Source organism: Curcuma longa, chromosome 12 (assembly GCF_044706935.1).
Source record: "Curcuma longa cultivar G26 ecotype Majalengka, Jawa Barat chromosome 12, ITB_CL_G26_1.1, whole genome shotgun sequence".
NCBI lineage: Eukaryota > Viridiplantae > Streptophyta > Magnoliopsida > Zingiberales > Zingiberaceae > Curcuma > Curcuma longa.
The window spans coordinates 2,711,347-2,724,814 of NC_133872.1; the positions used below are offsets into that span (position 1 = coordinate 2,711,347).

The following is a 13,468-nucleotide window of genomic DNA, read 5'->3' on the forward strand; positions in this document are numbered from 1 at the left end:
TGTTGGAGATTTCACGAAAATATTTCCTTGAAACATTTGAGTTCCTATGCCCGTGACTGAATCTCCGATCGTTCGTTTGGTTCGTGCAAAATTTTGAATTATCAATCCACTTTTCCATTTTTCTAATAGCATATTTTAGTCTCCGACATCCGGATTGCCATTAGAAAGGAAATTTATGGAATTAATCAGTATGTTGAAAAGCCTCCTAGAAGTTTTTTGATGTTCGTGTGGGATGCTTTACATGATTTGACATTGCTCATCCTTATGATATGCGCTTTGATATCTATTGTTGTGGGTCTTGCTACAGAAGGATGGCCCAAGGGTATGTATGATGGGCTGGGAATTGTTCTCAGTATTTTCTTGGTTGTCATCGTCACTTCAATCAGTGATTACAGGCAATCATTACAATTCAGAGATTTGGAGAAAGAAAAGAAGAAAATATTCATTCAAGTAACCAGAGATGGCTACAGACAGAAGGTTTCAATTTATGATTTAGTTGTTGGGGATATTGTTAATCTTTCAATTGGAGATATAATTCCAGCTGATGGACTGTATATTTCTGGGTATGCTTTGTTAATAGATGAATCAAACTTGTCTGGGGAAAGTGAACCATGCATAGTTCTCATGAAAAGCCCTTTCTTCTAGCAGGAACTAAAGTGCAAGATGGCTCTGCCACAATGATTGTTACTGCTGTTGGAATGAAGACTGAATGGGAAAATTAATGGAAACCTTGAGTTATGGAGGGGAAGATGAAACACCACTTCAGGTAAAGCTCAATGGCGTTGCGACAATAATTGGAAAGATTGGTTTAGCATTTGCATCATTGACATTCGTTGCCCTGTTAGGAACGGCATAGTTGAGAAGTTCTACAATGCAGGCTTCAAATGGTTTCCAGATGATGCATTGACAATACTAAACTATTTTGCTATCTCTGTTACAATCATTGTTGTTGCTGTTCCTGAAGGGCTACCTCTGGCTGTGACCTTGAGTCTTGCCTTCGCAATGAAAAAACTCATGGAGGAGAAGGCACTTGTGCGACACCTGTCGGCATGCGAAACAATGGGATCTGCTAGTTGTATTTGCACTGATAAAACTGGTACACTAACAACTAAACACATGGTTGTTGATAAGATATGGATTTGTGAAATGGAAAAATCATTTAGGGGATCTGAGACTGCTGTATCTCTAAAATCCATGATACCAGAAAGTGCTTTAGGAGTCCTTTTGCAATGTATATTTCTCAATAGTGCTTCAGAAGTGGTTAGAGGGAAGGATGGTGAAAATACAATACTAGGGACCCCTACAGAAACTGCATTGTTAGAGTTTGGTTTGGAGTTAGAAAGACAAGTAGATTCACAACATCAGCACTGCAAAAAGTTGATAGTTGAACCTTTTAATTCGGTAAAAAAGAAAATGTCTGTCCTTGTTGAATTACCTGATGGAGGGACCCGCGCTTTCTGCAAAGGTGCATCTGAAATTGTCCTACAAATGTGTGATCATGTAATTGATAGTGATGGAAATATCATTGTTTTATCCAATAAGCAAAAGGACGATGTTCCTGCTACTGGTTACACACTGATTTGTGTTTTTGGCATCAAAGATCCTGTACGGCCAGGAGTTAAGGAAGCTGTTCAGACTTGTATAGCTGCTGGCATCAAGGTGCGGATGGTTACAGGAGACAACATAAATACAGCTAAAGCCATAGCAAAAGAGTGTGGCATATTATCTGAGGATGGTTTGGCCATAGAAGGGTCAGAATTCAGAAACAAGAACCCTGAAGAAATAAAAATATAATACCAAAAATTCAGGTTCCTTTACGCTGCTTTACTGCAATGAGAAACAATTTCAGCTACACTAACGTGTGCTTGCTGTTAAACCTTTCACACTTGGGTCACAAACAATCATTTTTTTCCTGAAAAAACAAACAACCAGTTTAACCGAAACATTGGCACAAAATTATATGTTGTGGGTATCAGTTTAGCAACTAGTTTACTTTGTCATTTACAGGTAATGGCTAGGTCTTTGCCTTTGGACAAACATACATTAGTAAAAAACTTGAGGAAAATGTTTAATGAAGTTGTAGCAGTGACAGGCGATGGGACTAATGATGCTCCAGCTCTGCATGAGGCTGATATTGGTCTTGCAATGGGTATTGCAGGCACAGAGGTATACTTTTCAACTCTGAATTACTTTTGCTGACTATGCATGATTATGGTACTTCTTGAATGCATTTTAATCTATTATTTGAAATGGAGGGACATAGCCCTGGTGGTCGGTGGAAAATTTTCGTGGACCAATGAAGCTTTGTAAATTGTTCTTAAATACTTGTTTAGAATCTTACCCTGGTGGTCGTCTAAAATTTTCGTGGACCCGCACCGGCCACCCCAGAGTAATACTCTCTCCTTTTTGGCATTCCCTCATTATTCAGAGTAAATCAAACTTAGTTTATCTTTAGGTGTTAACTTCACACCAAGATGGAAACTTTATTTTCCTTTGCAACCCTTTGTTAAATGTCACTTCATTTTCACAAACTTTAGAATCTGGTAGGATCAACTGTCTGAGGTAAGATCAAGGAAGAATTAATTATCTGGAAGATCTGCTCAATTCAGTCTCTTTTGAAGATTGTCAAAACTTTAATTCAAACAATTGCCATGTCAAAGCTTTTTAATTGCAGCATTAGTGTTGGATCTTCACCATCTTTGATAGGTGCCTTAGTCTCATTTTTCTATCAGTGGAATATTTCATATTTTGTAGGACATTGATCAACATCTATGCTCGGCATGAGGAGTGTTATCTGGGGATGCCTGTGGGCTGTATCTCAGCAGGGTGCGACACCCATGCCCAATTGGGTCATGTAATGGGTGGCACAACTCACTTGACATTGCTAATGTTAGTGCTAATAGTTAAATATGTGTTAGTATGAGTAGATGTGAGTCATGTGACATGAAGTATTATATTATCAAGTTCTATGATAGAATTTGCATATATTTGGATGCAGATTCTTGTTTGAATGAATTCATCTAGCCTTCTTAGTTCAATCAAACCCAAAGGAATTTGTTTTGGATGCTCTTCTTTCTACTTCTATTTTGGACTTCGAGACCACCTCAATTCCATTCAAAATCTCCATGAATATAGAAGTTTATTTTTACACGCTCTTAGTATTCTGCTCTATCAGCTGATAAATATGTTACAAGTGAAATAGTTATGGCCAGAAACTTAACTCTGCTCATATCATAACCAGAAATATCCATGGTTGCAAAAGCATCAATCAAGTTGAAGTGCTTTTACTGTAAATTGACAATACATTATCAAAATTTCACGGTTTTTATTCTACCTCGATGCATACTTCATTATCTGAGAAAACCATGTTATAAAATAGATACTCCCAAACTTGGAATAACTGTTTTGGATTATTGTTTGCTGTTCCGTGTATGTACAGTTCCAACTGACAGTTAACATTGTCGCTCTGATGGTTATCATTTTTTTTGCATAAGGTAGCATATTTTAATAATAATGATGTTTTAAGAAGGTCAAGATGTTTTACTCAACATTTAGATTACCCAACATTGAACTCTCAGGGAATGCTCCACTCACTGCTGTTCAGTTGCTTTGGGTCAACATGATCATGGACACATTAGGTGCCCTAGCATTAGCAACAGAGCCCCCAAATAACAATATGTTGGAAAGGCCACCTGTTGGGCGGAATGAAAGCTTCATTACGCCAGTCATGTGGAGAAATATAATTGGACAAAGTATGTATCAACTGATTATACTTGGTCTCCTGCAACACAAGTAGTGATTATTCTAATTGAGAATATATTGCTTTGTGACAGTAAAGTTAACAAATTTCTACTCACCTTGGTCTACTGCTCAGGTATTTAACGAGATAAACAGCCGCGAAATGGAGAGGATAAATGTGCTACGAGGCATATTCAGCAACTGGATCTTCTTGACTATTGTGGCATCCACTGTCATATTCCAAGTAATTATAGTCGAATTTCTAGGGAATTATGCAAGAACAGTGCCATTAAGTCAGCAACTTTGGTTGTTCAGTCTTCTGATTGGTTCCATCAGCATGATAATTGCAATAATCTTGAAGTGCATCCCAGTTGAATCAAGCAAGAACAGCATTGATCAACGAAATGGTTATCAGGCCCTCCCTAGTGGTCCAGAAGCCGTATAAACAGAAAAGCATAATGACACTTAGATATGTTTGACCTTACCAGAGGAATGATACACGATTTTGTTATACTTGTTTGCAGCTTATCGGAGCAGGACCCGAGTTTGTTTCCTAGTGGACTCCCTTTTCAGGACTACTTCAGTAGGAGTTTTTGTTGTTGCAAGGAAATCAATGCTTTTGGATACGCACTACTTACAGTTGATATAGAGTTTTGACTCCTGTATTGTGATTAACTACTTGATTGGAGGGACTATCACATTTTTCTTTATCAGTTCTTATCCCTCCAAAAACATGCTTCATTGACTGACAAGGATAATTTTAATGGTTTCTTGGTCTGTAATTTGGGTTCCTTTACCACGAACATATATGCTAAGAACTAGAATGTTTTTCCAGTTTGTAATTAGTGGGCAATTCGTTGATTTGACTGAAATAGCATCTTCATGATTGTAACTCTCAAAGCCAAGAGAAACCTATGCTAGAACCTGAGATGAAAACTTTCTTTATCTATGAGTTGAGTTTAAATTTAAAAGTGATTGTATTCTTTAATATTTGATATTGTTCCAAGAAATGTTGGAGATTTCACGAAAATATTTCCTTGAAACATTTGAGTTCCTATGCCCGTGACTGAATCTCCGATCGTTCGTTTGGTTCGTGCAAAATTTTGAATTATCAATCCACTTTTCCATTTTTCTAATAGCATATTTTAGTCTCCGGGGCAATGGTGCAACGGTAGGACATCCGGATTGTAACTTAGGGATCCGCGGTTCGATCCCCAAGTACGGCGTATTTGCAGGAATTTTCTTTCAAATGGGGAACGCAATCAAAGGATGCTGGGCATCTGAATTGGCCACCGTATGCGTTTCCCGATTTACCCTGGTGGTCGGTGGAAAATTTTCGTGGGACCGGACCGGCCACCCCAGAGATGTGGCTACTGGGATTATCATTTTTTTTTAATAGCATATTTTAATAAAAATAGTAAACCATAATAATTTTCGTTTACTCAAGGAGATTTGATCCGTATATAATAATGAAACATCCTTGTGCACCATCCCTTCCATGACCTCCCTTATTTCTCCAATCAACTAGAAGAGATTGTCCGGACGACGAATTAAGAAAAATACAATTAATAGCATCGCATTCTGTAATCTTTTTTCAGGATTTATTTTGCATAACAGAATCACCTATAATCAATATAGAGTTTAGATCGCCACAAGCCCATACTGTTCAAAATTCACCGTAACACATAAACAAATGTACTATCATATGGACCCTGTGCTGCATTTATACAAATATAATCCAGGAGTTTGGTGTAGGTTGTTTCCTTCTCCACACAACAAAGCCAAAAACACATACTAATAAAAAATAATCTGGTGCAGAAAGCTCTCTGAAATCCTAAAAAGGATCCGACCATATAATTTGAAACTTGAGTCGAAGAATAAATTATTTATTTAAAAGACAAAGAAAAATGGTTTCGGTTCATTCCGAAATAAATCAAATTTATTTATTTTCCCCAATTTAAATGCCGTTCGTCCCATTCAAGCGCAACAAGAAGAAAAGGCTGAGCCTCACCCACTCCGAAATTGACTTCAATCCACTTTCAACATTGTTTTCCCCTGAAAATCGAAGGAATAGGCCGACACTGAATTTGTACGAGCTATACAAGCTTTTTTTTTAGTGAAAAATTCAGTTCGACTCCCTCAAGGAAAGAAAAAAAGTTAGATCAATAGACATCACCACTAAGCAGAGCAATCTCATACGCACAACATAGACCCAATTCAGCCTAACAGCACATCCTGTACAAAGAACTGTAAACGACGAATGCAAAGAAAGAATGAAGGTCTGTGAAGAACATGAAGGCATTAGGAGGGTATAGACACAGAAGCTTCTGCAGGGTAAGCAAAGTTTGGTTTAATATCTCTGCTCCTCATGTATGACAGGAATTGCCCTGGCAACTCTTCCAGCAGCGATTGAGCCACCGAAACCTGATTCCCTATTGAGAATTACAAATATCACATATATAAGCAAACATGAGGAAAAACATATCTGCTGGATAACAAGTTCATTTTCAAGGTTTAATGCTAAAGGTGGTGACACCGTCAGAATTTACAGCTAGGAAATTTGTAAATTACAAAGTGCTTTGGTACATTAGTGTTCATTCCAAGGATTAAAATTTCGTGCCGAGCCGATCGAAACGGATGAAATATTTCATTCCGACCGTCGACCGGCATTGGCACAACCTGACACCAACCCAGCCGCCGGAGTGGTTGCGCGACCCCGGCAGCGGTGCCGAAGGGGTCGCGACACCCCACAACCACGCTCAGAGGGATCGCGCGACCCCTCAGGCACAGCCATGGGGTTGCGCAACCTCGCGTGCCAAGATCGCGTGCATCGGCTGGGGGGGGGGGGGGGGGGAGATTGGGTTTTTTTAATTCAAACGTTAACTTTGATTAACGTTTAATATTGCTTCTTGAGTTTTTTTTTCTTCAATTCAGTTTTGCCAATTTAACTAAAACCAAAGAAATGAATCTCCACCTTATCACTCATGACAAATGAAATTATCTCCTTAATAGAAATTTGCAGAAACTACAAGTTTGAAGTTCTGAAAGTAATAAATAAAGTGATTTAACTCGCACAACAGTAGAACTTTAATTCAGCAGCGTATATCCATCTAGAAAACAAAGATATAATACTTACCCTGCAAATCCCGCATAGGAACAAATTGTACAATGTCTCGAGTAGCTATTCTGCCTGTGGAACTTTCTAATCTTTTTCCATCATCAGCATCCAGAATCTACTCCAAACTCGGAAAAGATTTCATATGGTATTGTGTTAGATACCAGAATTAGATTACATGAGAAAACCCAGAGACATTCTAGATTAGAGAACAAGCACCAAGTAGCAGGTATAGCAGCATATAATTCAATGAAGAAACGTGATAGTGGTAATGGTGTACATTAACCAATAAATAATATAAGTATGAATGTGATTGTGGCTGTCTTACGTTCATTTCTTTGTAGTCAGCACCTCCTACTCCAACAATGAGAATTGACATGGGCAAATCAGAAGCTTTTACAATTGCATTGATGGTCTCCTGCAAATCTGTAATAACCCCATCCTATGAAGAAATAAAAGTCCATCAACAAAACCAATGCGAAGTGCTAACTAATAGAATGACATGGTATAAGAGGTACAGTTACCGTGATGATAAGCAATATGTAGTACTTGTTTCGACTAGTCAAAAGAGATTGACCAGCAATTTCTGCAGCCTTGTGGATCACTGGGCCAAACAAGGTTGGCCCAGCAAGAGTAACATTATGCAGAGCCATTGCATATGCTGCCATGATACCTTCAACACCTGAAACCTGAAAAAAAAAAAATGTAAACGTTGAAGACCAGGTTTTTTTTCCTTGTAATCAATATTAAATATTGATATTAAACCACCAAAGTTGCATTCAATCTGGGTAATGGATGATATGAGCCATCGTCCATTGACTCAGCTAAGCTGGTTGGGAGGTTGTTGTCACATTGGAATAATTGACAATTTGGTGTTTTGTTTATCCATGTGGCACAAAGGAACAGAGCAAGAGTAGGTCGGTAGATTCCAGATGTTTGGGATGCGAATTACCGTGTCATCCTCTAGTGTGAAGCATCACTCAGGTACTGCTTTTCAGGTTTCCAATTTCAAAGTGTGAAGCATTAAGCATTTACTGAAGATGAGATGCAATTCAAATGGCATCTCAATTTGAAAGATTTTAGCAAAGTGAAACTCAAATTAGAAACTAGATTTGGAAAGTGACAACCCAGCTAGAAATGTGAGTGTTAAAATACATTATTGTTTTTTATTCAAAGGATTTTGCAGAAATCTTTGAAAGTTAGATTTATTGAGAGTGTTAAAATACCAAAAAGAAAACTGCCCAGGAACTTAGGGCATGAACTACTTCTAACATCACTTTAGGTAGTTTGGATCTATAAAAACATGTCTGGAACAAGTGCAATGAGGAATTATTGAAACTCAGGATAGCTTCTGCTGTTTTCTCTTCTCCCAACCTATCAAACTGTTGATATTGCCATTATTATCTACCTATGTCTGGAAAATTATTCGACAACGCTAATTCAATTCAGCTTATAAGAAGATCAAAATAAGCCAATTTTGATGCCTATGGAATATAGATGTATTTGACAGTGTAACAAATAATTAATGATGATTTGTTAGAGAGTTAGCTTAAATAACAAAAAAGAACATTTGAGAGAATGAATCACACCCTCACCTCACTCTCCTCAGGACTCCCATTTAGGTTGAAACAATGAGAAACTGATCCATATGCTACCCTCCCTCCAAAACCCCAAGCAGGAAAATGTTTATCAGAATCATAGAACTGCAGAACCTCCCCAACTCCTACTATTGCCTGAAGAGTAATCAAGTTAATTGAATACAGAAAATATAGCTATGAACAGTAGATAATGGTTGAATTTGCCTAACTTTTATGATGAAAGACAAAAAAAAAAAAACTTTTACTTGCTGATAGGAATTTAATCGCCCAGAAGGATCAATAAAATGCAAGGAAGCAGGAAGTCTTGGATCTCCATTTGAAGCTAGACAAACAAATATAAATACATTTAGTTAGAAATAAAAACATGTTGGTATACATCTGAGAACAGTGTTCACTCCTGTTTGTTTTTAGGGGAAAGCATGTTAATGCTTCTATATTACAAAAAAAAAAAAAAAGTCACCCAAGGGCACAAGGCTTTCACTAATGCATGGTATGCAGAGCTTAGTTATTGCAAGCAGATAGTTATATATATGACATAAAAACTTAGTCATCAAATTGCAAGCTTGCCGTATTTATGATTTTAGTTTCACAAGTAAATTATTAGGCAAAATGAGAAAGTTTACACACCTGTAAAATCTATGGCAACCATAAAATTAAGCTCAAATCCATTGGATATATAATCCAAGAAACTATATTGAGTTTTTTCAATGAAACTATCCACGTGCAGCTGCCCCTTGAGCATCTAAATCAAAGCGAAAAAAGAAATGATGAGTAAGAAGCACACATCCTAGTAAACTATAGATAGAATAATCACGCAAGGTTTACCTTCTTAGCACCAGAACGAGATTGAACATACAAATTTGCACCAGAATTTTCTCTAGCAAGCTTCTCAAGATCTGCCACACTAGTCTGAAGCAAGCTGTTAGAAGTGTCAATATTATGAAAACACGTAAGAATGTGAAGACACATAGAAACAGTAGAACAGCTGAAATTAGTTGCAAGATTTTGGTTACCCTAGCTGATCATGCTTGCCACTGACGTTGAAATCAAAACACTCAATGATTAGGGGATTCTCCTACAGAAGATGTATCCAACGTATGTCAGGTTATATGATTGGGAAAAGAAACAAAAATAGCCAATTTAATTTTTGAATTTTGTAAAACAAATTTGGAAATATGCCTTGCTGACAAATTGCTGCATCGATAAAGTTACAGGTTTCCATACGGGGTTCAGGTTGTTGTTGATAACTTCAGATTTACATATAGGGACAGAGATACCACTCTCCACAAATTTTGAAATTATTAAAAATGGATCCTGTAATATGAAGATTGAATAGTTAGTAAAAGTGAGGATTAAAATCAACATAATCAAAAGAGTGGTTCAAAGCCTTCACGTATGTACACTTTTGGAGAAAACATCCTTATTTTCCAACTTTGAACAGCGGAATATTATCTCAAAAGCAGTCCTAGAAGCAACTGGCTCCTCAGCATGAATAGTTATGGTTCCTGAATGTGCATTGGGATGCCCATTTTTCTGTTGGAGATTTAAAGTCAAACTTCTGTTTGGCTTGGTCACTATCTGTCAATTAAATTAAATTATGAATACTCCTTCCAGATGCTCTTGGAACTTGCAGATTAAAAACACAGATGCATGTAGACACAAATGCACACAATTAAATAAATATACCAACATATATAGATACAGAAAATGTGTAAAACAGCTTGCTATCAGAATAAATAAAATCATGCAAAACCATTTCAAAATGTCACACCAAGATTGGAAAGATTTTACCTCAGACATGGCAAAAGAAGCTTCTCCAAGATGATCTTGCTCGTTCAAATTGATAGTCTGCAAAAAGTTTGATAGCAAATAGATTCAATCAATAAAACTTGTTTCAAGCTCAATTAGAAAAAACTGTGTCTTCACTAAAAGGAATTGATACTTGAGAAGAAAGGTGAACTAAGTTGACTACTAGCATCCAGATAAACAATGCACAAAATTGCAAAAGTTTGGATTTGAAAAATCACATTTTCTAGAAGTTGGAAACTTATTTGAATAATTAACAGATTGTCATAAACAGCTTACACCAAATAACTATTTTTACCTCTCAGTACCATGTAGCAATAGCAATGGAGACATATCAGGGCCAGGCAAGTAAAAAACGTATTGTTGATTCATACATACAGACTTGAGGAAACACTTAATTGGTGCAAGTAAATAAATCCTTAACGTTCATGCATACACTCCCCAAACTTTATACTAAATGGAAAACTGATTTTTGATTGAAGATGCTACACAACAAAGTCATATATTAGAGAAACAACCACCCTGTTTCAGTACTTCAAATAGATATAACAATTAACTGAAAGTATAGTGCTTTCCTGCTAGTCTACTCTATTTTCCTTTAGCCAGGCTTCGACTATTGATTATCAACTATAATACATCGTCCATAAGGGCAAATTATAGGAAGAAGTACAGAAATATTTGACTAGTTTAATTAACATATGAAACAGGAATACTGATTAATATAGTAAGTCGTTTCCAAAAAATAAAAACAAAAAACTATATGAAGAAAAACTCCAGTCAGGATTCAAAGGACATAAGAACAAACAACAATCTAACATGATCAACAAGGTAACATATACAAAAGAAAAATCAGAAACATCAAAAGATCTTCTCAAGGATGACAAGAAAATTAACCAACCGTATGAAGTAAAGACACTGGAAAATCACAAACCAAGCAAAACAATCACAAAAGTAGCCATAGATACAACTCTATAGGTAGCACCCAAATAGTACAATTTCCAAAGCAGAACCAAAATTTACTGAAAAGTAATTACCTTAACAGGTATATTGAAATATTTGGTGTCCACATCATAGACTCGTATCCTGTCATGTAATGCAGTTAATAAACAACAAATTGGTGAATTGAAAAATATCTGGAAGTAGGCTAAGAAGCTTACACCAAGTGTTGAACAATTTCAAACTGATAATTGATGGTAAATTTAGTAATCCAAGAAGGACTCAGATTATTCATTATTACTTCTGTGCGCCCAAGTTCTTCAAGGATACCATCTCGTCTTTTCAGATAAAGAACAGCTAATGGATCACTCTAAGAATAAATTGAAATCAAAACACAAATAGACAATAAAAAATTGTGATACGGAACTAAAATTGTGTGTTAAAAAGTTCAACATTATAGGTTGTAATGTTTAAAAAAACTGAAGATGTAACTAACATTAATTACACATGCAAGTCCCAAACTTTTAGTTCAGTTCTTCAATTCCTTTAACTTTAAAGGGATAAGATTGTAGTGTATTGGTTCAAAAGAAGAACTTCTGGATATAGGTATATACAACAGAATCTAGCATATCATCTAATAACATAATACCTGATATGAGATGACATAACTACAACACCTCTCTCAAGCATTGATCTATTTCCAATTTGTTATATTTTAAAAAGTATAACAAAACTGATTAAGACCTTGATGAGGCAGACAAATATTGGTGCAATGACTAGTAAAGAGCAACTGAAGAAGATATGTTTAACGAAGCAGGTGAAACAATCGTGTCATACACTTGGAAATGATTATCAAAGAGAGATGCCAACATCTCACTGGAGTCAGGTTCTCCTTGGTGGAGCAGAATGATACGGTCTAAAATTAGGATTAAGATAGAGTTAAAATTAGAAAGTTTAGATTAAAAATTTTAGGAGTTTTAATTTTGTAGTCAAATCAAACGTAGGGAGCTAAATTTTTTCCAAGATAATTTATTTTAGGGGTTGATCATCCATTTACCAAGTAAATAGGATATAGGCTACTTTTTAGAAAATATTTTTTTGTTCTATAAAAAGGACTCCCACACACTCATGTAAAATATCATTCAATTTTAATACAAATCTTGTAAGTATTGCTCTCAATATGAGATAGTTATCCTTCGATGCTATAACAATGTGATATAAAGCTGTGTGAATTTTGTTGGATTTTGGTATGCATCAACTGTACCATAATCTCCTTGCAAGAGAATGTGCATATCTATGGTCCTATGATGTGAATGTAATTTCACTAATATTGACAAATAAGTTCAATTGAAAATTCTTGGGTGGTTTGTGAAGCTTTCCCTTTTTTGCAAATTTGTAGATTTTAGGGGATAAGGCTTGGTTGTTGTTGTTGTTGTTGTAGATTTTAAAAAATAAAAAAAAAATCCAATTTAGAAGAAATAAAAATTCAACCATAAACAGCAATGAATAGAAAATGTTAGATCAATAGATAAAGTAAGCACAGGACTGCCAAAAAATATATATTTTAATTGACAGAGTGATTAGAAACTGATGCTAGCAGTAATACTAGTTAAAGATTCAGGATATACCTTTGACAGAATATCACGGTTCTGTAGTCTAGAGGCAGATAGTGATAGCTGGAAACAAAGAGCTTCTTAGAAGCATAAAATTGAAGAATAAAATAATAATAAACAACTTTAGGTTATCATAGTCAACATGGCATCATTGCCAAAGATCGGAAAAGAGGCAGAAAAACATAAACAACTTTAACTTATATATTTGACACAGAATTCTTAGAGAAATGAGCAGGACAAGAATGAATTATCTGGAAATTATAAAAATAATGAGTGAAATTTTTTGATATGAGCTATCAACCATATTGATCAAATGGTTGATTCAATGTGCGCCCACCATAGAAGCTCCAATTTTCTCTACCTATTCAGCATATGGTTAAGTTTAAATTAGTGTTACCGAATTTATTTTGACCAAACTGAGATAGAAAGAGTTGATTACAAACTAGGATGATTACAGAGGTACTATAAAAAAACTCATCCAATATCAGAACTATTATTGATAAAGGAAAAAAAGCACAACAGTCACCACTCTAAGAGTACAAATCTTTCTAACATTGGTAATGTCTTTACAACACCATAAAACTTAAATTAAATATTAAAACACCAGATTAATAAAAAGTTGGCTTGGCTTGTACTAATATATTATGCTTACAAATATAATA

General features: G+C 35.7%; 1 protein-coding gene and 2 pseudogenes across 1 annotated transcript; 2 read left to right on the forward strand and 1 right to left on the reverse strand.

Annotated features, from left to right (window-relative positions):
• Positions 1-46: 46 nt before the first annotated feature.
• On the forward strand, positions 47-2,357 carry LOC141843446 (putative calcium-transporting ATPase 8, plasma membrane-type; annotated as a pseudogene).
• A 1,076-nt stretch (positions 2,358-3,433) lies between these two features.
• On the forward strand, positions 3,434-4,683 carry LOC141843448 (putative calcium-transporting ATPase 6, plasma membrane-type; annotated as a pseudogene).
• Positions 4,684-5,881: 1,198 nt separating this feature from the next.
• Positions 5,882-12,863, reverse strand: LOC141842994 (protein BONZAI 3-like). The gene is made up of 15 exons (XM_074731006.1): positions 12,822-12,863; positions 11,415-11,563; positions 11,292-11,340; positions 10,243-10,299; positions 9,853-10,029; positions 9,631-9,765; positions 9,465-9,526; positions 9,277-9,370; positions 9,079-9,193; positions 8,697-8,773; positions 8,449-8,586; positions 7,378-7,542; positions 7,182-7,295; positions 6,875-6,971; positions 5,882-6,170 (listed from the first exon to the last, which is right to left on the reverse strand). The coding sequence occupies exons 2-15, from the start codon at positions 11,486-11,488 to the stop codon at positions 6,040-6,042; spliced, it is 1,485 nt and encodes a 494-aa protein (XP_074587107.1). The 5' UTR covers positions 11,489-11,563; positions 12,822-12,863; the 3' UTR covers positions 5,882-6,039.
• Between the last annotated feature and the right edge of the window lie 605 nt (positions 12,864-13,468).

What these genes read in the sequence shown, in the direction of transcription:
- LOC141842994 (XM_074731006.1), bottom strand. Translation starts at nt 11,488, where the DNA reads ATGAATAATCTGAGTCCTTCTTGGATTACTAAATTTACCATCAATTAT. An exon ending in GAAATTGTTCAACACTTGGT is followed by an intron (nt 11,341 to 11,414) that starts GTAAGCTTCTTA and finishes ATTACATGACAG; the next exon opens with GATACGAGTCTATGATGTGG. An exon ending in GGAGTCCTGAGGAGAGTGAG is followed by an intron (nt 7,543 to 8,448) that starts GTGAGGGTGTGA and finishes TTTTTTTTTCAG; the next exon opens with GTTTCAGGTGTTGAAGGTAT.